Source organism: Artemia franciscana, chromosome 3 (assembly GCF_032884065.1).
Source record: "Artemia franciscana chromosome 3, ASM3288406v1, whole genome shotgun sequence".
In the NCBI taxonomy this organism is placed as follows: domain Eukaryota; kingdom Metazoa; phylum Arthropoda; class Branchiopoda; order Anostraca; family Artemiidae; genus Artemia; species Artemia franciscana.
Window position 1 is genome coordinate 9420679 of NC_088865.1, and position 25251 is coordinate 9445929.

The 25251-nt window shown below is 35.3% G+C and overlaps 2 protein-coding genes across 2 annotated transcripts in view; one reads left to right on the top strand and one right to left on the bottom strand.

The window, feature by feature from the left end:
* Nucleotides 1-25022, bottom strand: part of LOC136024851 (NADPH-dependent diflavin oxidoreductase 1-like) — an 81624-nt gene extending 56602 nt beyond the window's left edge. The window contains exons 1-2 of the mRNA XM_065700353.1: nucleotides 24907-25022; nucleotides 19477-19660 (exon numbers count right to left, since the gene is read on the bottom strand). Of these exons, the coding sequence (XP_065556425.1) occupies nucleotides 19477-19660; nucleotides 24907-24980 (258 nt within the window). The 5' untranslated portion in view covers nucleotides 24981-25022. The remainder of the gene's footprint in view (nucleotides 1-19476; nucleotides 19661-24906) is intronic.
* On the top strand, nucleotides 6744-13740 carry LOC136024852 (cuticle protein 19-like). The gene is made up of 3 exons (XM_065700354.1): nucleotides 6744-6883; nucleotides 9278-9403; nucleotides 13390-13740. The coding sequence occupies exons 1-3, from the start codon at nucleotides 6878-6880 to the stop codon at nucleotides 13660-13662; spliced, it is 405 nt and encodes a 134-aa protein (XP_065556426.1). The 5' UTR covers nucleotides 6744-6877; the 3' UTR covers nucleotides 13663-13740.
* Nucleotides 25023-25251: the final 229 nt, after the last annotated feature.

Consider the following 25251-nt stretch of genomic DNA (forward strand, 5'->3'; position numbering starts at 1 on the left):
TGGAAAATAGGGGAAAACACCCCCTGCAAGTCATTGAATCTTAACAAAAAACACACCATCGCATTCAGCGTATCACAGAACCCTATTCAGTAGAGGTTTCAAGCTCCTATCCACAAAAATGTGGAATTTCGTACGTGGCAAATAATTTTTGCCAGAAGATCGATCACAGGTGCGTGTTTATTTGTTATTGTTGTTTTTTTTCGCTAGAGGTTATGGTATCGACCGAATGGTCTTAGAATGTCACGAGTGCTCATTCTAACGGAAATTAAAAGTTCTAGTGGCCTTGTTAAGCGACCGAAAAAATTGGAGGGTACCTAGGCCTCCTCCCACGCTCGTTTATTCCCAAAGTCAACGGATCAAAATTTTGAGATATTCATTTTGTTTAACATAGTCAAAAAACCAAATAATATATCTTTGAGGACGACTTAATCCCTAACAATCCCCGGGGGAGAGGCCGCAAGTTACAAACTTAGACAGTGTTTACATATAGTAATGGTTATTGGGAAGCGTACAGACATTTTCAGGGGGATTTTTTGTATTTTTTTGGGGGGGAGGGGTTGAGGGGAAGAGGTTACGTGGAAGAATATTTCCATGCAGGAATTTGTCATGGGGGAAGAGAATTTCCATGAAGGGGGCGCAGGATTTTCTAGCATAATTTAAAACAAAAACAATGAAAAAATAAATATGAAAAAGTTTTTTTCAACTGAAAGTGAGGACCAGCATTAAAACTTAAAATGAACAGAAATTATCACGCATATGAGGGGTGTATCTTCTTCTAAATACCTCGCTCTTAGCACTGAAGTATTTTCAGTGATTTCAACTATTTATTCTATTTCCTTCGTGATTCGGGGGTCCTTTTAAAGAATTTTGACAAAATTTAAGCTTTAGTGTAAAGAGCGAGGCATTAACGAGGGAGTAAATCCTCTCATATACGTAATAAAAATATACTAATATAGAATTTCGTAACGTAAGTTACCAATACTTTTTAATAATAAAAACGTTCGTAAAAAATTTAAAGTTCTAGCTGTCTTTTTAAGCAATCAAAAGATTGGAGAGCAGCTAGGCCTCCTCCCCCACCCCCTTTTTCTTAAAATCGTTCGATCAAAACTAAGAGAAAGCCATTGAGCCAAAAAAAATAATATACAAATTTCGTTTTAATTATTCATGTGTGGAGAGCCAAAATCAAAACATGCATCAATTCAAAAATGTTCAGAAATTAAATTTTAAAAAACAAGATTTTTTAACTGAAAGTAAGGAGCGACATTAAAACTTAAAACGAACAGAAATTACTCCGTATATGAAAGGGGCTGTTCCCTCCTCGGCACTCCACTCTTTACGCTAAGTTTTTTATTGTTTAAAAAGTAGAGTTGAAAGGAAGAGTCGAACTTTAGCGTAAGGAGCGTGGCGTTGAGGAGGGAACAGCCCCTTTCATATACGGAGTAATTTCTGTTCGTTTTAAGTTTTAATGTCGCTCCTTACTTTTAGCTAAAAAAAACATACAGTACTTGAATAAAGTAAAACGAAGATTAAAAAGAAAGTTTTTGAAATAAGAGTAAAGAGCCACATACAGTCGAACTTAAAACGAATAAAAATTACTTCAAACAGGAATTTAGTTACTGTTCTCTTCCATCTCCAATACCCATAAAAGTTTTAAAGTCCGTTGCATCATTTACGATTTACTGAAAATAAATTTAACTGTATATTTTTTATTCATTTATAATTTTGAAAGTAAAAAAATAAAAGGTAAAAATGAATCGACGACTGAGTTTCCTGAGATCAATATCATCATTATATATGCTGTTTATTTTCATTAGTTCATTTCAGTGATCTTGATTATTATAGTTATTTGTTTTTTATTTGTCGTCGATGTTTTGAAAAAACACAGCACAACGCTCAAGATACAAATAGTTTTCAAAAAAACGTAAATGACGCAAGAGGCATTAGATCTTCAGATGGTTTGAGGAAGGGAATGAGGCAGTAGATAAACTCTTGCTTGAAGTAATTTTTGTTCGTTTTAAGTTTGCCTTGAATATTCAATTTAAAATTGAATCGTTTTAAGATTTATTTATTCATCAATATCAGTATTTATTATTTTATGTTTGATGTGATGATTTATTTTAATTTTTGTTCGTTTTGGGTTTTGTTTGTTATTTAATTGTAAGTATGGTCGTTTTCAGTTGGAGTTATTATACCACTTTATTTTTGCTGGTCTTAAGTTTGATATTGCTCTTGACTTTATTTTGAAAGACTACATATTTAGAATTTTTTTTATAATAAATGAAACAGCCAAGTTTGAGTAATCTGTAATCTGTTTGAGTAAGGTAATCTGCCGGAACATATTTTACATAATAATTAGATAAAAAAAACCACGTATTTATTCTTTCGTTTTAATTCGTTTAAACTTACATCAAAATGCGAAAATTGAAACTAAAAATGTTTTTAAAAAACTTTTGAAAACAGCCCTAGCACCCTTAGCTCAACGAAGTTCAGCCAGGACTAATCTTGCCTTAAAGGTCTTTTTGCAACTAGTTCAATACTATTCAATTAGTTCCGTTTGTTTCAACATCCATCTCAACGTTTCTTGAAAGTTCAAATAAATGCAATTAGTCGTTCCTGAGATATTGTAGTTACAACCAGAATGCACATATTGTCTTTTAATCGGGTGAATAATCCACCTCGACATTCTATAAAAATTTCAACTTCTTATCCTTAACTATTTCCGAATTATTGCATCTATTGTACACACCATTTTATATAGATGGATGTGCATAGTATTTTTTGGTTTGGAACATACCTGAAAGTTTTAAATAAATACCATATTCCATCCTGATATGTTGCACCTACACCCTTTTGATAACCGGGATGCACACAATGGTACGTTGATTAAGTTGAATATCGCCCTCGACATTCTCCGACAATTTCAACTTAATATCCTTGTCTATTTCTGAGACATTGCAAAAGGACCGTTCTGACAACCTGGATTTACGTTGTGTATTTCGATCTTATTTAACATCCCTTTTAACATTCCGTGAAAGTTTCACCTTAATACCCGTAGCCTTTTCGGACAAACCCACGATCAACAATTCTTCTGTTCACAATGACAAATCCTGTACATTCACAATGAGCAAACTGCACAGTTTAGAACCCATAGCTCGAAGGCAGTGGGGGGCTTGGTATCCAGGGGGCCATAGTTAGTACACCTCAATTTTAAACATGTGTTTTTCTTCAAAATTTTGATCAGTGTTGGGGAGGGGGCATCTAAATACAGTAAGCGGGGGTACTACCCCTTGAAAACTTTTGAACATTCCCCCGAACATGCCGTAAAAGTTTTAGCTTAATACACTAAGCCATCCCTGGGATATACCTGATACCCCCTTTTGATAACTAGTATCCAAATAATAAAAGTACTAGTAGTAGTAGGGGCCCTGAAGGCTTCAAGTTAACCCCTTTAGCGCTTCTTAACAAATTGCAGATTCTTAACCTAGACAGCCTACACATGGCATCTTTTGATTTAGTTCAGCACTCCCTAACATTACCTGAAGTTTCTCCTTTCCACCCTTAGCTTTTTCACGATCAAATATTCCCCTTTTCGTAATGATAAATCCCGTCCATTAACAATGGGGAAATTACATAATTTACAACTCTTCCCTCAAAGGAAGTGGGGGGCTTGGTATCTACGGAACAATAGTTAGTAGACTTTTTGACCATTTTGAACAAGTATTTTTTTAAAATTTCGATCAGTGTTGGGAAAGAGGTTACTAAATACGATAAGCGGGGAGGGGCTTGCTACCCCTTGACCACTTCTAAAATTCTCCTGAACATGCCCTGAAAGTTTCACCTTAATACACTAAGCCATCCTGATATATTGCTGATGCCCCTTTTTGACAACCAGTTTGCAAAAAGTGTGTTTTGATTTTGCTCAAAAGCCCCCTCAAAATTTCCAAAAACAGTCGGAAATCTTATAATTTTACTGTAATCATAAGTAAAAATAATCGCAGTCACAAACAGTTGCAGTAGTAGTTGCCTCAGACCTTTCAAGTTCCTATTCTTAATCGTTCCTAAGTTATTGCAGAAACGTCTTTTTGCTAACTTGGATGCAGATAGTATCTTTTGATTTAGCTCAACATACACTTTAACATTCCTGTGTTTCACCTTAATATCCTTGGTCTTTTTGGACGTGCCCAGCATCCAACATTTCCCCCTTTTCTAATGGTATATCTTAAATGTAAAAAAAAAATGTACAAATTACAACACGCCTTTCAACTTAATACCCTTAACCGTTCCTAAGATGTTGCTGTTGTGCCCTTTTGACAACCCTCCTGCATGTAGCGTGTTTTGATTTTGTTTGAACCGTATATGTAAACAATGGGCAGCTTATATAACTTAAAACACTTGCCCTAAGGGTTGTGGAGGGTTTTGTTATCCCCGAAGGCGTAGCTATTTCACCTTCTGACTATATTAAACATAAAACATAAATATAACATATATTCTATATTAAACAGATGGATATCCCAAAATTTTGATAAGTATCTTTAGAAGGAGGTTAGCTGGAACGGGGATGGCAGGGGGACTGGATGCCCTCCGAGCCCTTTTCAACATCCGCCTCGACATGCCCTGAAAGTTTAAGCTTAAACCCTCAGGCGTTCTTGAAGTATTGCAGATATACTTTTTTGATAAACTGGATGCACTTAATATGTTTTGACTTAGTTTATTATGCCCCACAACGTTCCCCAAAGAATTCACCTTTTAAAATTTTGATCAGTGTTGGGGAGGGTGCATAAAAAAGGGCAAATGGGAATGGGAGCTGGTTGCCCTCCGACCACTCTTCATCATCCCCCTTAATATACCCTGAGAATTTTAGCTTAATGCCCTCAGTCGTTCCTTAAATATTAATGACACGCCCTTTTGACAACCAGCAAGCACAGTGTGTGTCGATTGTGTTCAACATCATTCTCAAAAGCATTGGGGGCTTTTGTCATCCCCATAGGCATAGTTATTTGACCTTTACACTGTTTGGAAAAGATAGGTATTTGAAAATTTTGATCGAATATTTTTGGAGGGGGTGGCTAAGAAGGGTATGGGAGAATTGATGGCAGCCCTTCGACATTTTTCAACCTTCCCTGCAACATGTCCTAAAAGTTTCAACTTAATATCCTCAATTATTCTTGAGATTTTGCAGATTCACTTTTGATAAACTGGATCCACATAGTGCCTTTAGATTTAATTTAACACACCCCTTAACATTCTTCAAAGTTCCATCTTGATACCCTTAGCCTTTTTGGATACACCCAGAACCAAACATTTCTCATTTTTCTATTGATCAATCTTGCATGTAAACATTGGTAAATCACATAATTTATAATCCTTGTCCCGGGTCTGTGGGCGGCTTAGCATCCCCTGAGGCAAAGCTATTAGACCTTCTGACTAGTTCTGAATAAAATGACAATTTCAAAATTTCGATCATTGTTGAGGAGAGGGGGCATCTAAAAAGAGGAAGTTAGGGAAGGGGCTGGTTGCTCTCCCATCACTCTTCGACATCCCTTCAACATACCTCAAAATTTGAACTTAATACCCACAGGCCTTTCCTTAATTACTGCTGATATGATCTTTGGACAACCAGCAAGCACGTAGTGCGTATTGATTGTGTTGAGCACACCACTCAGAAATTCCTTCAAGTCTAAGCCTTTAATAATACCCCAAACATTTTTGGAGATTCACAATCAAACATGCCCTCTTTTCCCAATAAAAGACATTATGAATTAAAAATGGGCAACATGCATAACTTACAGCCCTTTCCCTGGGGGCTGTGGGGGGTTCTGTCGACCCGAAGGTTCAAGTTATTACCATTGCACTACTTTGAACAAAATAAATGTCTAAAAATTTTGATCGAATACATTTGGAGGAAAAAGAGCGTGGGAGGAAGGTTGGTTGCCCTGCGATTACTTTTGACTCTTGAAAAGGACACTATAACTTTCAGTATCCAATCAAATGAGCCCCCTCTGAAGTTTATACAACCACCCCATCCATATAAAATGCTGTTGGAAAAAAAATAATACATTAAAACCTTAGGCCTATTTATAGGCTGTTTATTATAGACTACGCTGTAGCTTTGCCTCTAATCTATCAAATAAAAAAAAAACTGGAGGTGTCCAACTCATTTTCCAATAAACCACTTACAATAGGATGGACTAGAAAAAATCCAACAGAGGGTAGAATTAAACCAAATTGAGTGGTAGGCAGTACAGAAAAGGAGACAACGGAAAATCTGGAGGAGGTAACTAAACCCCAACCCCTCCCAACCCAGAGCAATTTACGTCCCTGGAAATACTCATTTCTAGTCATAAAAACGATTTTGTTCACCTAGAATGACACAATTTCATATTTTGCTAGGATGCAAAAAGTGTCACATTTTTCTAAATATGAATTTTAATACACGAAAAAATACGTGAATATTACTAAAACATAGGAACAAGATTATTCCTATCAAACACTTTAAGAAGTGTCGCGCTTTACGACCCATATACCTGTTCACAACCACGAATCAAGTTCTAAACAATAAAAAGATATCTATTACAAAATTCGTCTGCGTAAAACCACAGTGCAATGTGAATAACCTCGCACCATTCAACCAAAATAAAATCTCAGACCCATTTCCTACCTAATTTGGTTTCAATCTTAACGACCTTCACCGCATATAAATTTGGACAGAACAATCACCTATAAAAAAAAATGAAAAAAAAAATCCAGCATAAAGTGATCTATACCCACGTGGGTGTGGTCAAATTTAACAATTTGGATTTAATATAAAGTCTTTGGACAGAAAATGAGTCAGTATCAGTTCTCTTTGTAGAGTGAATCGAAACAACAGAAAAAAAAAATGAAAGTATGTATCTTATCTTTACATTTCTTCAGTTCAGTTCATTCGGGTTTATTAAACAAAAAATTACGACAGTCGTAACATACATAGTCTCTCATCTCTATGCAAAAAAATGCAGGCTAAGTCCCTTATCACCTCAAAAATAAATACGCACTATGGCCCTCCCTCCACTTCTCGATACAACCATGACCCCTACCAACACAAACTTCCTTACAAATCCCCACCTTTTCATCCAGGAGCAAACCACTCCAATCCCCACACAAAAAAACTCAATAATGGCTAAAATCACTTTTCTACTTAGATTCTTTATTCAATTTAAACTAATTCAAAACAAGATGATTTTTTATTCTCTTTTTGAAAGAACCAAGGGAGCTCCTACCTCTCATTTCAAACGGTAGGGTATTGTAAACCATTGTAAACCACTCTTGTAAACCATTAGTGAATTCCTCGCCAAATAACCATATTTACCTACGAAATGCTGATACAAGTTTCTTACTAAGCAAGCGCAACTGCAGATCAAAGCGGAAAGGGTACACGCAGTTGTGAAGACATACCGAGGAAGCCTTAACCCAAAATTTCATAGATTCAAATGGTGATTATTTGTTAAAAATTTTCCCGAGTGGCAGCTTTTCTCAGCCGCATCTTATTGCGTCTCAAGAAACAGTGAACTATATGCGCGAAAAAAAAACTCTTGCTTTTTCACCTCTCTCCCAACAGTAGATAAAAAAGATGCATAATTTTGTGATGCTTTGGGATAATATAATACATTCACAATATTTAATTTTTAAACCTTGTACCAGGGGTGTTACTAGCCAAAATATTTGGGGGAGGGATTTTACAGGCTGGCTGGTCATTTTCACAGACTGCTTTTTATCAATAATTAGCTTAATGTCTGTTTTGAATACGGTACGTACAATGACTTAACGAGTCGGTAACACCACTGCATTTACCGACGGAGATTGAGATTTCGGTATATGTTAAGTCACTATTTTCATTCTCTTTATTTAGCCAAATGGAAAATTGTGCCACTATCCGTAAAATCACGGCAGGAATCGGTAATACTGCTGCGTTAACCGACAAAATTCAAGATTTTCGTAGATTGCATGTCACTATTTTCGTGATCTTTATTTAACCGAACAAAATATTTTGGGGGCGTCAGAAATATCGTAAAACTTCGCGCCATGATTCTACCAACTATTTTTTTTACCTAGTGTCCCAAAAAATTGGAGGGTTGCCCCAATACTAGTCCCCAATAGGTGACGGCCCTGCCTTGGACCATCCCAGATAAATTTTTAAAGGCTGTTAAAAGCCCGGAAAATGTGTCGAGGCGCCAGTAATGGAAATCAATGTACCTATTTTTCCATATTATCTATAATTCTCTATATCTATCTCTACGATGATTAGTCTATAGGGTAATTATGTTTCCTGTTTCAGTAAATTTCGTCTCTTATATTGTTATATGAGTTACAATTATTCAAAACTTCAATTATTCAATTTAATTCAAAAATGGTATTAAATAAGTTTTTTATAGCAATAGCTCTTAAAAGAATGATTTATTACAGTCAAAAGCACCGATAGTAGATTAGTCCATTAAGACTAGAAGTAAAATCGGAGGTCATCCACACTCTTCCACCTGGTGTACATCTTGGAGCGCCACGTACACCGCAAAGTCCCGCAAGGAGTTGCAATATTCCGCCAGGCGTGGTACATTCCCCATAACGCTTATACCAGTTCCGCCATGCTTGGGATACTGTTGCCACACTGGGCACCACCACCTGGTATACGTGATTTCTGAAAGTTGGCACCACCTCAGTTAAATCTTAAAAATTTGTCCATCGATTCTTCGCTTTTTCTGGGTTTAAGTCCTATTTTGAAATTATTGTTGTTATTTTCAAAAGTACTTTTTTTTAATTCATATGATATGACAAAAATCTACTACAAGATTGAAAGGAGTTCCGCTGATAAATCCTGAATCTAATTGACTCCAACATTTTAATATAAATATTTTTAAGCGGTAGAATACCAGCCAATCATTCAACTATTATCTTTAAATTAGTTTCCGTTTAGATTTTATGATAAACCAAACGCAACTTTTCATTCACACAAAAATCTGCGCTACTCTTTAGATGTAACAGGTTTTTAGAAATAGGAATAGTAGCCTATATTATGAAAAAATTTATACATCCAAACAAAGACAGAATAGCCTCATACCCCCCCCCCTTCAACCTTAGAACTTAATTTGGCAAGACGCATAATAGGGTACACAAATACAACACTATCTGGGTATTTTGGTCAACTGCACTATTCCCAAGCATCAAGATTTCCCAAAAAAAACATTATAATACCCTCTTCCCTGAAGCTGTAAAAGGAAAATTCGGAATTAATTTGTCTTTGTTATAGCTTTTGGTCATCTGCGTTCTTGTTGCCGTGGCTGCAGCTGCACCCCAATACCCCAAGCCAGAATACAATGCTGACTACAAGCCAGAATATAAACCTGCTTACAAGCCAGAATACAAAGCAAGTGATGTAAGTCTACAATGTTTAGTATTCTTGATACCAGAAGCCTCGTCTCACATGGGAAGGGGGTCATGAACTTAAGCCAGTTTCTAGTAAAATTCTGTAGCCAATGAAGTAACTCACAAAAACAGATGAGATACTTTCAGGGCAACATGACGAATACCCTTCTCCCATTCTCTAAAAACTTAAATCAAGTTATATTCATGACTTGTGACCAAGGTTGCATCCAGGAGGTTAGGGGTTCGACCCCTCTCCCCCCCCCAAAAAAAAATTGTTCGACTCGTAAAAAAGGTAACAAAATACAAGTTTGTGACGCATTTTTAATTTTTTCCATAAACTCAGCCCGATCCCCCCCGGAACAAAAATCCTGGATATGTCCTTGCTTGTGACATCAACTCTTGCCTTTCAAATGTTAAATTAAAAAGTAGTGCCAGAATACCTGAATCAGCCATTTTATTTATATTAAAAGCTGTTCTTTGAGAGACATAGGGACGGAATCGTAGGATTCGTCTAACAAAACAATTATTAAGAACTTAGACAAAGGTTTGAAAGGAGCTATCTCCAAGATAGTATAAGGGAGGAGGAGCTATGGGGTCTGAATTTCCCTCCAAAAAATTATCTGACTGGTAAAAACGTAAAAAAAACCTAGATAAACAAATTTTTGATGGGTTTCTAGAGGCTTTTTTTGCAATCCCCCCCCCAAACAAAGATCTTGGATACGCCCTCGGATCTCTTCCACTGTGATCACACAGTGTTGCAGTCGAAAGATTCTTCCATGATAAATGGCTTTGAAAAAAGAATAATGGAATAAAGAATAAATTGATCAACAATTCAATTGATAGATTGTGGAATAAATTGGTAAACTAATTGATTTGCCTTAATTATTCAATGTGATTCTTCATCCTTTTGTCCATACATAGGCTATTAACTAATCATATGTGTGGTACATATATGGTGCAAAAAAAAACAGAAAAAGAGAGATTACTATCCAGTACTTCCGAATTAGAAAGTGTGCTTTGATTCTATTGGTGTATTTTCGTGACATATTTTCACATGCCGATTACACTGTTCTTTATTTGTGAGCACTACCTTTTTTAAACTCTGTCCTTAGCTTATTGGTCCTTTTGTGACAAATACTACTACTACTACTACTACTAATAACTCACTGCAGCACCAAGCCGCCTGAGGCCAACACAGCTACGCACGCTCCTCCTTCAACCTAATCTATTCAAGGCCTCCCTCTTTACACCCTCCCAGGAAGTTCCCATTTCCTTTGAATCTTTATTTATGACATCCTCCAACCCAGACAAGGACGACCTGTTTTTCGTGTAGCCTCAGACGGTTGGCCAAAAAGGACAATCTTCGGCAATCTGTCATCCTTCATCCGCAGAACGTGGCCTAGCCATCTCAACCTTTTTTTCATTATAGCCCAAGAAAGCGGGATTGAACCACATTTTTCGTACAACCTACTGTTTGAAATAAGGTCAGTCAGCCGGGTACCAAGAACAATCCGTAGGCAATTTTTCTGGAAAATATCTAGTAAATTTTCATCTGCTTTTCGGAGCGCCCATGCTTCAGAGCCATATTTCACCACTGTCATCACTGTATCTTCCAATATTCTAATCTTGGTTTGCAGACTTATCTTTCTAGTTTTACAAACTTTTTTAACTGTGAAAAAACACCCTGAGCCTTAGCTATTCTACTTTTAACATTTTCACTGCTCCCACCGTCTTTACTAATAATACTACGAAGGTAAGTGAAGCTGCCAACCTGATCAATATTTTCGTTACCCAACGTCACCTTTTCATCTTCACTTATAAATAATTATCCAATAAAAAGGACGGAAGGTTTTTCCGTCACGACGTTTCTTACAAGTAAATTCCGTTTCTTTCCGTTGTAGAGTTTCTTTTATTTCCATAAACTTCAAAGTGTGTTGCTGCCATTTAGCACTTCTTGTATGCGATACATAAATATTTGTATAAACTCACATGCATTTTCTTACGTTGGGGATCTAAGGACTTGAATTGGGAAGAGTCCGTCTGCGTCCCCCTCCCTTCCCGGATTTGTTTCCAGCATTTAGGATTCCCCCCTAGATTATGAAAAACACGTTTTGCCGCTCTACATTTTCGTGAACTGGCGTCACTGGTGAATTCTATGTAAAATCTTGCCTACACATGCAGTTAGAAATAATGATCTGTAATAACAAATATTTAAACAATAATAAATAATAAAAAAAACTTATTATAAAGTTGCGAATTCGCAGTTTCTCGACATTTTAATGTTGGCAATCAAAATGGACAATAGGTATTGTTAAAATCTTCAGCTTTTATGAAGCCTTTAGGAACATCTTTCAACGATATCCTACCTTCTCGTTAAGTAACATATTTGGTCAAACCCATTAGAATCAGATTTATTAGGTTTTTTTGTGTTTTTTAATGCTAGGTAATATTAGAAGAACATGACAAAAAAAAGGCTTCAAATTAGAAAATAGGAGATTAAAAAATTGGTTCTAATCCATTTAGTACAATAAATATCAACGAAAATAGATCTTATATCCTCAGGTGTCAAAATTACCATAGACTTAGTTCTTAGTCGGCTTAGCGGAGGGAAAAAGAAGGTCAGTGGCCCAAACGCATGCCAACTAAAACACCCTGGAGATACTAAAATGATTTGGGGTTTTTGGGAGGTTAAAAATGTTCGTATTCTTGATGTTGGATTTGAAGTTCAAAATGAAATTGGATTGTAATGCATTGTTCAAAAGGGAACGGTTCTTATGAATTTGTCAACAGTGACAAACTCACAGTTGAATAAAGTTTTAGTAATTTTTTTCTCTGTTTCCTTTAAATAAATTGATTGATTGACAATTTGCCAGTAGCAACAATTCTTAACAAAAATTGCCGCTAAAAAGTTAAACTCTGTCAATTACAGCATTATTAATGACTACGCTAAAAAAAAAAAACTAAATTCGTTTAGACTCAAGAAATAAAAACAAGAAAGGGGCTAAAAAAGAAGAATAATAGAGATAGTGAATATGATAAGGAATCCAATTTCATTAGCAAGGAATAAATTGCGATTCAGGAACAAAATGAAGTCATGTCAATGTCCTTCGCAGCATTATCAAAAATAAAGATAGATTACTGTTATGAAAAGTGTCATTTAATTCCATTGGTTTATTTTAGTGACGCATGTTTGCAAGCCAATCACAGTATTCCTAATTGTTGTTAAGGAAAATGGCCCATCCTTTAAAACCCGGGTGAACTAATGCTAAGTGACAAGTTTACACTACACCGACACGGAGATATCATTTCTGGAGAGAAACCTCGCATTTTTTAAACCTGATTGATTCTTTTGAGAGAAATATTAAGCCAGTATAAAGAGCAAAAAAAAAAATTCTGTGATGACATTTTTTCATGACATGACATTTTTCATCACGACATGACATTCCTTTTGACTCTTTGGTTTTACATTTACGAAACAAACTTCACGGTACAAAATATTTTTTCATAAATTCTTACTATAAATAACTGTGTAACAATTTTTTGGTTGTACATATTTTAAAGTAAAATAGTCACAATCAAAACCAGATTCAAGAGAAGCTAGATTTATTTTCATTTATTCACAAAAAAAAAAACAGTTCAATTTAAAAGACCATTTTGATTTTCATTTGAAAACAAATTGAAGTAGTTTAACTATCCGTTTAAAACCTGTTAGTTCTAAAGCTTTGCATAAATTTACTGATACGGACTTGCAGAATACTGATACATCCCTTCTTCTCCCTGAGCTAGAACACTCACTCTCTCTATTTTTTCTTTCTATTTCATGTAGAAATAGAATCCTAATAATTTCATTTTGAATATTTTTTTTCTTTACTCCTATTCTGCCTAACATTTTTCTACTATTATGTGCTCTATCAACAAGCGACAATTTCAATGACGCTTGCATATTCATATCTTAATCAAGAATATGTTCAATTATCAATTTCTAAATTTCCCTAGTACTCCCATGAGTATCACCCATACCAATTCGCATGGGCCGTCAAAGACGACTACACCTACAACGATTACGCCCATGAACAAGTTGCTGACGACAAAGGATACGTAAAGGGCAGCTACCGAGTTCTTCTCCCTGACGGCCGTGTCCAGATTGTTACATACACCGCTGATGCTTACAGTGGTTACAATGCTGACGTTCAGTACACCGGTGAAGCAACTTACCCTGAATACAAGCCCGCTTACAAAGCCCCAGCCTACACAACACCAGCTTATTAATTTAGTGTCCTGAAAATTTGCTCACATGATTTATTTTGTACAAATATTTTTCTACGCATAAATAGACAGTCAATATTACGTCTGCTTGAAGAATTTATTCAACTAGAACAACTAGGGCAAACTACTCAATCCGTTGTCCTTTACGCTGAAGTTTGACTTTTTTTTCCAAGTTCTTTTAGAATGGCTCCTGAAGCACAAGAGCCGTTTAATTGGAATAAGAAGATTCTAAGTACAAAAAAAAACTTAAGCGTAACGAGTGAGGAATTGTGGAGGAGACAACCACCCTTTTTATTCCAATTAAACAGCCCTTGTGTTTCATGATTTGTTCTGAAGGAATTGGGACAAAAAGTCAAAATTTAGCGTAAAGAGCGAGGGATTGAGGAGGAGGTATTCCATTTCATAAAAGAAATAATTTCTGTTCGTTTTAAGTTTTAACGTTGCTCCCTAATTCCAGTGGGAAATTTTTTTTTATATTTGGTTTCTGATCGCTTTTCAAATAAGGCCGAGAAATCCGCCTCTCCCTCTCTAGAAAATCCCACATGAAAAATTCATTCAACGGAAAAATTCTTTCTATGTAAAATCCCCTGATAATTCCCTACTCGCTGAAAATTTCCCCCAGGAAATTTTCTGCGCAGAATTTCCTCCAGAAAATTCTCCTTACCTTCATTTGAGAAATAAAAACTTATTTTTATTTAGTTTCTCTTCGTTTTTCAAATCATGCCGGATATCCCCCTCCCCTTCGTGAAAAATTTTTCTTGGAAAATGCTACCTCACAATGGAAAGTTCCTCTCGTGGAAAATTCTCCCACGGAAAACTTTTCACACGGAAAACCTCCCTCTCCCACAGAAATATTCCCCCAGACAAGTGTGAAAATTACCCCCCCCCCCCCCGAAAAATTTCCGTCCGTTTCTATATATAAACAATGGGGAAGTTTCAAAACTTAGAGCCCTTTCCTCAGGGACAGTGGGGGCTCATGTCACCCCCAGAGGTATAGTTATTGGACCAGTCAACTATGCTGATTAGTATGGCTTTCTCGAAATTTTGAACAGATGTCTTTGGGAAAAAGTCACTTGGAAGGGGGCTGGTCTTCGATATTTTTGGTAACTTAAAAAGGGCACTAGAACTTTTGGTTTCATTTGAGTGAGCCCTTTAAAACTTTTTTTTCGATGCAATATTCCCAGGAGGAAAAAAAGAAGCATCCGTGATCTTTCTTCAGGCAAATAATACAAAAGTCAACATATTTACAGATAGGAGCTTAAAACCACTAGAATAGGGTTCTCTAGAATAGTTGAATATGATGATGTAATTTTCATTGGTGTTTTCCTCCTTTATCTAAAATTAAATTAAAAAAACAAAGTTTTTTCGAGGAAAGTAAAGAGCAAAGTTGAAACTGAAAACGGACAAAAATTACTAATTCACAGCCTATCTATTATACATCAATAAAACTACTACAAATAAAACAACTAATTATGTCTCCCTATGTTTCCAGGATTATAGAAAACTAGCGCTTTACTGAAAACACATTTATTCATCAGGTAGCATTTTGGTCTTGCCGGCTATAATACAAATAGTGAGTAATATACAATCTAAAAACGGCAAGAAATATACTTTAGTATCACTTGGAATGCAGATCAAATAAGACATTATATGAACTCTAGAAATTCGGTTATTTCTCTCTATACAACAGCAAATTTCAAGCTATGATACAAATTTAAAGCTAGTCTATAGTCCTAATACTACCAACATGGCTTTACTTCGAACTTGTCGACAAACTAATCTTGACATGTCCTGTTTAGATCCAAAACGAGACCCAGCCATTGAACTGAGCCATTGCGCAGAAGTGATACCCCATTAAACGAAAAAACATTATAAAGCAACATTCCTAAAATGCTTTATTTTTATTCTGTAAAAAGTCCTTTGTTAGTTTGCTTTTACTGTGCCAAAACTCTTATATCATTTTGTGTTTTTCGTAAAGCTCTAGTTTTCTTTAATCCTAGAAACATAGGAAAAAATTATTAGTTGTTTTATTTGTACTGGTTTTATTGATATATATATTAGATAGGCTGTGTACTAATAACATTAAGTTTCAACTTCGCTGTTTACTTCCCTCAGAAAAACTTTATTTTTTAAAATTAATCTTTGCTCGTTTTTGATTAAAATTTAACGTAGAAACAATGCCACTATAATCTTTTTTATTTATTGTCACCCCTTAGTTTCAGTTGAAAACTTAATTTTTTATATAATTTCTAATCATCAACAATCTAGGGGAGATAAGACACCTCCAGAAAATACTGCAGACAACTTTGAAAGCTAAAGAAAACTTTCTGTTTATAACAAAAAGTTTATTATCCATACTTTACAAAGCAATACATGTTTTTCATGAACGTTTGTTTTTTGATGAACAAAAAGCTGTTTTTACTCGGTTGGCTTCGCCTCAAAAAGCCATAATGAAGACAGGGCTTTATAAATCACCTACTGACTAGCAGAAGCTAGAAGGCTACTGTAATAAAAAAGAGCTGTTGAAGGTCTCATTTAAAAGCTTATTTTTATACCTAATCACTGTTTATAAATTTGACTTCAGTCCCATAAAGTACACTTTCGGTTGCTTCCCCCCATTTTTTTCAAATGAAAAAAAAAATTCCTTTTCCTTTGAAATGACCAAAACATGGTGTTTTTTAAAACCTAGGCAGCCGCAAAAACTAAAGGGACAAAGATGTCCTTTCCCCTGAATTACCGCCGTTAGAACTAGCACACAGGCATCATCGCAGAGTGAAGTTTGAAGGTTCAATTAATGCCAAGTTTTTCTTCTCACTCAATTGGACTATATATGAGGGGACTACCATCCCTCAACTCCCTGCTCGTTATGCTAAGGTTCGACTAGCGCTTTCTTAAAAGCATTTTATAGTACAACAAATTGGCTACTCTACTTCAAAGGGAAAATGAAAAAAAAAATGATGTTTTTATAATTAACAAGCAATTGCTTATAAAGGATGCAATGTTAAGGCATCCAAGATACAATAACTAAAAGCTCAATAATAAAAGCTACACTTTCCAACAATTTCTAAAAGCATGAAAAGAGGGCAATGCGTTTTAAAAACAAGAGCTAAGAGCTCATATGGCACTTGTGACGAGGTCGGAAGAGCCGAGAGCTCATATGGTACGAGGTCGGAAGAGCCAAGAGCTCATTTGGACGAGGTCGGAAGAGCCGAGAGCTCATATGGTACGAGGTCGGAAGAGCCAAGAGCCAAGAGCTCATTTGGCACTTGTGAGAAGGTCAGAACCTAAAGTTAAACTTTATAGCACAAGATCCTTCTAAATATCAAATTTCATTAAGATCTGGTCACCCTTTCGTAAGTTACAAATACCTCAATTTTTAAAATTACCTCCCCCCTCCCAATTCCACCAAAGAGAGCAGATCCGGTCCAGTTATGTCAGTCACGTATCTTAGACAGGTTTCTATTCTTCCCATCCAGTTTCATCCTGATCTCACCGCTTTAAGTATTTTCTAAGATTTCCGGTCCCCCCAACTGCCCCCCCCCCCAATTACGTTTGATCCGGTTGAGATTTAAAATAAGATATCAGAGTTACGAGGTCCTTCTAAATATGAAGTTTCATGAAGATCCGATCACTCCTTCGTAAGTTAAAAATACGTTATTTTTCAGAATTACCCCCCCCCCCGCAATTGAGCGGATCCGTTCCAATTATGTAAATTACGTATGCAAGACTTTTGCTTATTTTTCCAACCAAGTTTCATCCCAATCCCTCCAATCTAAGCGTTTCCCATCATTTTAGGTCTCCCCACCCCAAACTTCCCCCAATGTCACCAGATCCGGTCAGGATTTAAAATAAGAGCTTTGAGCCACGATATCCTTCTAAAAATCAAATTTCATGGAGATCCAATCACCCGTTCGTAAGTTAAAAATACCTCATTTTTTCTAATTTTTCAGAATTAACCCCCCCCCAACTACCCAAAAGAGAGCGGATCCGTTCCGTTTATGTCAATCATCTATCTAGGACTTGTGTTTATTTTTCCCACCATGTTTCATCCCGATCCCTCCACTCTAAGTGTTTTCCAAGTTTTAGGTTCCCCCTCCCAACTCCCCGCCCCCATCACAAGATCTGGTCGGGATTTAAAATAAGAGCTCTAAGACACGATATCCTTCTAAACATCAAATTTCATTGAGATCCGATCACCCGTTCGCAAGTTGAAAATACCTCATTTTTCTAATTTTTAAGACTTACTCCCCCCCCCCAACTACCCCAAAGAGAACAAATAAGTTCCGATTATGTCAATCATGTATCTAGGACTTGCGCTTATTTTTCCCATCAAGTTTCATCCCGATCCCTCTACTCTAAGTGTTTTCCAAGATTTTAGGTTTCCCCCCTCCAACTCCCCCCAATGTCATCAGACCCAGTCGGGATTTAAAATAAGAGCTCTGAGACACAATATCATTCCAAACATCAAATTTCATTAAGATCCAATCACCCGCTCATAAGTTAAAAATACTTCATTTTTTCTATTTTTCCGAATTAACCGGCCCCTACTCCCCCCCCCCCCAGATGGTCAAATCGGGAAAACGACTATTTCTAATTTAATCTGGTCCGGTCCCTGATACGCTTGCCAAATTTCATCGTCCTAGCTTACCTGGAAGTGCCTAAAGTAGCAAAACCGGGACTTTAGGTTTTCCCCCTCCGACTCCCCCCAATGTCATCAGATCCGGTCGGGATTTAAAATAAGAGCTCTAAGACACAATATCATTCCAAACATGAAATTTCATTAAGATCCAAATACCCGCTGATAAGTTAAAAATACTTCATTTTTTCTATTTTTTGCGAATTAACCGGGCCCCCACTCCCCCCCAGATGGTCAAATCGGGAAAACGACTATTTCTAATTTAATCTGGTGCGGTCCCTGATACGCTTGCCAAATTTCATCGTCCTAGCTTACCTGGAAGTGCCTAAAGTAGCAAAACCGGGACAGACCGACAGACCGACAGACAGACAGACAGACCGACAGAATTGGCGACTGCTATATGTCACTTGGTTAATACCAAGTGCCATAAAAATGAAAAACCTGTAAATATTGCAGATACCAAATTTAACAGGAGAAAACAGTTCTGATCAATTGATGATGCAGTCTTCTTTTCTTTTTTTAGAGAAGGTGACATAATTGACTTTTACATAGAACATCAAAAACAGTTTTTGACTTACCAAAGCTAAAATAGAGCTATGGTTAGTTGTCATTAACTAACTAGCTTTTTTGGCTACTCTATAGTTAGTTATATTTATAGTTATAGTTAGTTTAAAAATGTAACTGTTTCATTTACTGTTTTCTTCTCGAGACATTCAAAAGAGGATCTTTAGAGCAAATATAAATAACTAAGCCCTTCATTATTGAAGCGCAAGTAAGAAATTTCAATATTTTATTACCATTGTTCACTTTTTTGAAGACTAGTCACATTTTTTTTTGTAAAAAAAAATTAGTTTTTGTGTTATTATTCATTAAATAATTCTTATGTTAAAAGGTTGTTAGGAGATACAGCCACCCACAGGATTTTGTCTTTTATGTGACTTTAACATTTTTATATAATGTGGTTGTGTTCTACTTTTTTTTGAGAAGCAATAAATATCTGAATCTGAAGCAATGAGGAAAAAAAAATAATTAGCATACAAGAACGTGGTGTTGAGAGAGGAACAACCCCTATCATGTTTAGGATATCTTTTTATTATAAGTTTTAATTCTGGTCTTTAGTTTCACTTGGGAAAAAATTACTAAATTAGAAAGAAGAAATGACTTGTTTGAGAGAAGCTAACCTTCAACCGTGATAGAAAGCTTGATGGCAGGTTTCTTCTTAAAAGAAATTTCCAAAATTTCTTCATATTATCTGGTTCTTCCGCCTGGCCAGTTGTTGAGCAAATGAACACAATGATATCTTCAGATACCAGGTCCTTTATTGGGAAATTTGCCAGTGATACAGGAGGGACCCTGATATTAATGCTATAAATAAACATGTTGAAATAATACCTTAAAAACCTCATGGAGTCAATGGACTTTAATTTTGGCTAGAAAACACAAGACTCATATAATCAAAGATTACTAACAAAATATTATGGGCTACAACTTGACTAAAAAAAAAAAAAAAAAAAAAAAAAATGGTAAAGTCACTTGATTAGAAAATATATTGTTTAAGATTTACTTCTCTGCTTGGCAAACTGTGGAGAAAACAAGCAAAATTTAACTTTCCAGTCCTAGATCTATTATTTGAAAACTTGCCAGTGAGAAAGGAGAAAGTTTCACATTAATTCTACAAATAAGTACAGTATATCAGATTAAAAGTTTAGGATAATAGTTATAACAATTCTCTTTGTTCAGTTAATATATAATTTATTCAAAAATGTTACAAATTTTGGAGAAGAGTGCTTAAAAGTAATATGTAGACCTATTACTGCAGTTAAAAGATAAACTTTACTATTAAATATTTTTAATATTCACATAATTAGACAAAGTTAATTTCAGTGTCATATACATTATTGACAGGATACAGTCAAATGTGGCTTGATTCTAATATTGAATCAACCTCATAGTCTCATCTGTAATACAATTTCTACTTATAACAAAAATGAATATGCTATTTTATCAGAACTCTTTATATACATTACAAGGAGAGGGGGGTGGTCTGGAGATTGTTATAGTCTAATAAACCTAATTCTTTGCTGTTTCAAGCTTCCATTCTTTGCTTCGTTTTTTTAATCCAGGAGTTTTATTTAATTTGAAGCTGTTTTTCAGAAGTCCAACCAAAAAAAAAGTTGTTTACTAAAAATAATATCAAATCCTCAACTATAAAAACACAACAAAAGAAGGGACTGGAAGACTCAAAATTTGAAAGACTAATAACACCTTAAGTGTAAAGAAGGATTACCACAAAGGTCATTTTGCTCCTGAGTTTTATCCCCCCCTCCCCTGGAAAAAACAAAGTATTCTGCTATGCCCTATTATTTAGTTCCCCACAACAAGACTACAAAAGTTTTAAGCCTAAATTCTTCCACCCCTCTTAAGAAGACAGAAATCATAATGATAAACTCAATCCACTTAGGTTGATATTTAAACAAATTTCTTTGCTTTGATGACTGCTTTGATCTGTAAGGCTGGAAGGTTTTCCCTTCTAGTTACAAATGGAGAAATAGGAAATTAGGGATTTAAGTGCTCTAGCATTTATTCAATTTGAATTTGGAAGGATAATCTAATTTTTAGTTTATAGTAAAAAATTTTTGATAAGCAAATTTGACCTAATCTGTTCTTAAATACATTAAAGAAAATTCTTTTTGATAAAAGGCTCAAGAAAACAGGAGAAATGCCGATGATATCCTCACTAGTTCAGTGCTGTATTAATATAAAAACTAGAAATATTTCTATAGTAATTTGTTTTTTTAATAATCTTTTTGATCCTTCATTGAAAGATAATTTTTTTTATCAAATGTCAAACTTTAATCTAAATGTTTCTCTGCCACTTGCTTTAAAAACTTGGCCTCTTAACTTGTCACACATAATAAGAACATTGAAAAATTGAAAAACCTAGACATAACTAGAAATACTATCATAGCAAGTTTTGATTTAACTTCTATGTATGCTTCCTGCAACATAAAAAATGTGAACATGCTTGAAAAAGAAAACAAGAGGAAAATTTTGGTTTACCTCATTACAAACTTCTAGAAACTGAGACTTTCATGACTCTTGCTGAACTATCCAAGAAGTTATCCTTATATTTTAGTTTCAGAGAAAGGCTTTTGTTTCAAATTATGGGTTTACCAATAGAAATGATTGCATGTTTCTATTTGGCAAGTTTCTATGTAGACTTTGTCAAAAATTCTACTTTGGATAATTTTTCCCTGAAGCATTCTTTCTTGAGCCCATTTTATTGATGATGTTATGTCTATTTGGGACCATGGGAATGATTCTTTGAATGAGTTTTTGGTACATTTTGAATCCTATCTACAGTTTATGCTGGAGGTTGAAGATTCAGGGAAGCTTCCTATTCTTAGGTGTCCCAATCCTAAAAAAGCTTTCCAACCTTGAATTTTCTATATGTAGGAAACTTACTCACAATGATCATTATTTGTATTTCTGGACAAATTCCCCCCCCCCTTCTGTGAAAAAATGCATGGTCATATCTTAGCAAAGTTATAAAAAAAAATTCAAATGTTTGTGTAGTCTCTCAGCTAAATTACATCAAGATATTTTGTTCTGCAATGTTACTCATTCAACTTATAAATCAAATTATGAAAGAAAAATTTAAAAAGGCAAGAAAATGATGGAGAAATCCTCTATTCTTTGGTCAACCTCATAAAGCAAAAGAAAAATCCTATAATGTCACCCTATATACCTAGACTTGGTGGTAAACAATTTTTACAGAAAAATAGGAGATGTCCTAAGTGAAAATTTTAATTTAATACACGTTTACTTCAAATTTGATAGAAATTAACAGCAAATTTGGAATGTTTTATTAGCTAATTCCTTAATATACATTATAATCATTATTAAAATATGAATAATTTTAATGACTGATGAGCATAATAAGCAAAATATGAGTACTAATGCATTAATTCTCATAAATTCAGTCATTTGCCTCTATTTCCCCAATTTGGTGATGATTGTGCAGAAGTTAATTTACTAAATATGCTAGTTGAATGTATTTGCAAAAATTTAATTTTCAATTATTCTAGCTAATAATTTGCTCTTGCTTGGAATGAAAAAAAAAATTATTTAATATTATTAGCTCTTTTTCACACTTGGAACATAGTCTTTCTGTTTTCTTCAAAAATGAACTCATGATTGAAGGTTCTTTTCCATTCCAGGGAGGAATAAACTGATCCTATTATTGGTAATAGCATATATAGAGTTATATGGAAAATTTTGTATTGGGAGAACCCATAGAAAGCTGGAAGAGAAACCACATTAGCACAAACACTAAACAGACTAAAGTCTAAAGGTAAAAATGAATGTTTTTGTTGTAGGTGCATTAGCCTTTTAATCTTTTGAATATCTTTTAAGATCATTTAGTTTGTTCTGACAAAGCAGCCTTTGCTTAAGGGGCTGGATGAATAAAGGGATTAATACATTCAAAAATAGAAACAAAGAAAGATTTTCAAAGGTACTTGCAGAAGCTCTGTTCCAAGGAGCAAAAAATCCAAGAATTTTAGGAAATATAGGAACAAAATTTTTGTTCAGGGAGAACCCTCAAAATTTTAGAGATCCAAAAACAATTAGATACAGTGAGAGCACTGATGCTGACCAACACTAAACTGGCTTGTCAAAACAAGAATCTTTTCTGTAGTTAACAAATACTCTTGTCATGGCTTGTACACCTACTTGTGGATATTTATGCACAAGGCTACACTTAAAATGTCAAAGATGCTGAATGAGCTGCAATATATGGGCCACAATCCTAAGCTGACTTGTCTGAGCATCACCTAACTTGCCAACAAGAACATTATTAAAGCATATTTTTCCTTGGTAATCATGATATTCTGTATATTAAAAAGTGAGAATGGTACAATTGAGGCTATTTAGAAGGAAACATGTTATGAAAACAATTCTTACTTCATAATAGGCTATTATGTAGTAAAATTTTTTTTGAAAGTGCTTTTACTATACCTTACCCTTAGCTGCATGCCCCATGATGTACAAATATATATCCAAAGCTATATATTTTATAGCCTATGTGTTTTCTGTTACTAAATATTACCTTAAATCATAGCTTGGAGCAATATAAGGATTATCCATCCTTGTGATGCTCCATGAAAAAAGAATTCGTTTGGTGTAGATTGTGGCTGTTAGACTAGACTCTTGTGGAGGACTATGCAGCTTCCCAATTGTAAAGGAAGTCCTGGCAGAGCCATTCCCTATCAAGGAGGGATTTGAACATGTCAGTTGAAGTAGCAGAAACTGTTTCTTCAGAGAGCTGGTTCCACATATTGATGAATCCTTGGCAGAAGAAGTGGCTTCTATGTCTACTCATGGAATGCTGCACAGAGATCTTCAATGAATGTCCTCTAGTACCAGAATGCAAGGGCTGTGTAAAGAGGCTGGGAAGGGTATTTTTAGAGAGGATTTTTTTGGTTAAAATAACGTCACCCCTTTTCCTTTGGTATGTCAGCGTTGGCAGCTTCAAACAACATAGTCTTTCTTTGTATGGAAATTTATTAATGCTGCTAACCATCTTAGTGGCATGACACTGGTTATCCTCAAGCAATTTCTTATCTTTTTTGAAGAAAGGGGCTGCCAATGATATTCCAACATTCAGGCGTGGATGTACAAGCACCTTATGTAACTTCATAAGAGCTCTAGGGTGTTGGCTGGAGATGGTTCTTTTGATGATACCAAGGGTTTTATTTGCAAAAGATGGAACAGACTTAGCATGGCTGCTAAACTTTAATTGGTGATCTACAATAGCCCCAAGATCTCTTTCATCAGAAACAGCAGAAAGGAAGTTGTCTTGAAAGAAATACTTATGATACTTGTTGCATTTGCCAGAATGGATTACATGGCATTTGTCAACATTGAAAGTCAGAAGCCACATGTTAGCCTATCTTCCCAGACTGTCAAGATCTATTTGAACTGATTGCTGGTCAGAGGGACTAGCTGCTTTTCCAACAAGTTTTGAGTTATCACTGTAAAGGGTAATAAGATTTGAAAGAAGGGTGGGTAGATTGTTTAACATAGAAGTTGAAAAGTGTTGGTCCAAAAATAGTGCCCTGGGCATGCCACTTAATACAGTTATGGGAGAAGAGAAATGAGGACATTAATAGACCTGGGAGTGAAGCACCTTCAAAATGTGTTAACTACAATTTTTCTATACAGCCTACTACAAAGTAACATTTGTTTCCTTAACACATGTCCTTCTGAATAGCCCTTGTTCTAGATTAATACCTATTACTGTTTCTAAATATAAGTATTTCTAGGCTACATAGACAATGAATATTTAGACTAGGCTAGTTTGTGCATTCCATAACTGACATGGGAACAAGGTGAACATACTAGTTGGTTTCTTTTATGGTCTTTCCAAATGCACTAATCAATTCACCTGTTAATTTTTTACCTTATTAAGATGAATAGAATTTCTTCTAATAAAGCAAAATTCAATCTATTAGGCTACCTAACCAAAGCAGGGAATAGTCTGGACAACCTCCAATCAGAGGCCTAGACTGTATTTTGAAGAATAAGTGTCCAGAGTAATCAAAACGAACCTAGATAATAGCCTACTAAGTGCCTCGGAAAATTCTTTCGCCGTTCCAGTTTGTGATCCATAAACCAGTTTCATGATTCAGTGCCAAGGATTTTACGATTCAAATTTTTTGCTGAATAGTGCCATCTTTAAAGATCGCGGGATAACCACAACAAAAAACCAAAACGCTTTCATAAATCTTTCAGTGCCTTTGAAACATACTTAATCTATAAATGGAACCATAATTCGGTGTACTCTAAAAGTATAAAATGGAGTTGGGTTATATGCATGGAGCCTACTATTATTCAATTGCGTAAATAGTATCAAACAGTTTGTGGTAACGAACTGTAGTAAGTAGCGACCCGGC

What these genes read in the sequence shown, in the direction of transcription:
- LOC136024852 (XM_065700354.1), top strand. An exon ending in CAGAATACAAAGCAAGTGAT is followed by an intron (nt 9,404 to 13,389) that starts GTAAGTCTACAA and finishes AAATTTCCCTAG; the next exon opens with TACTCCCATGAGTATCACCC.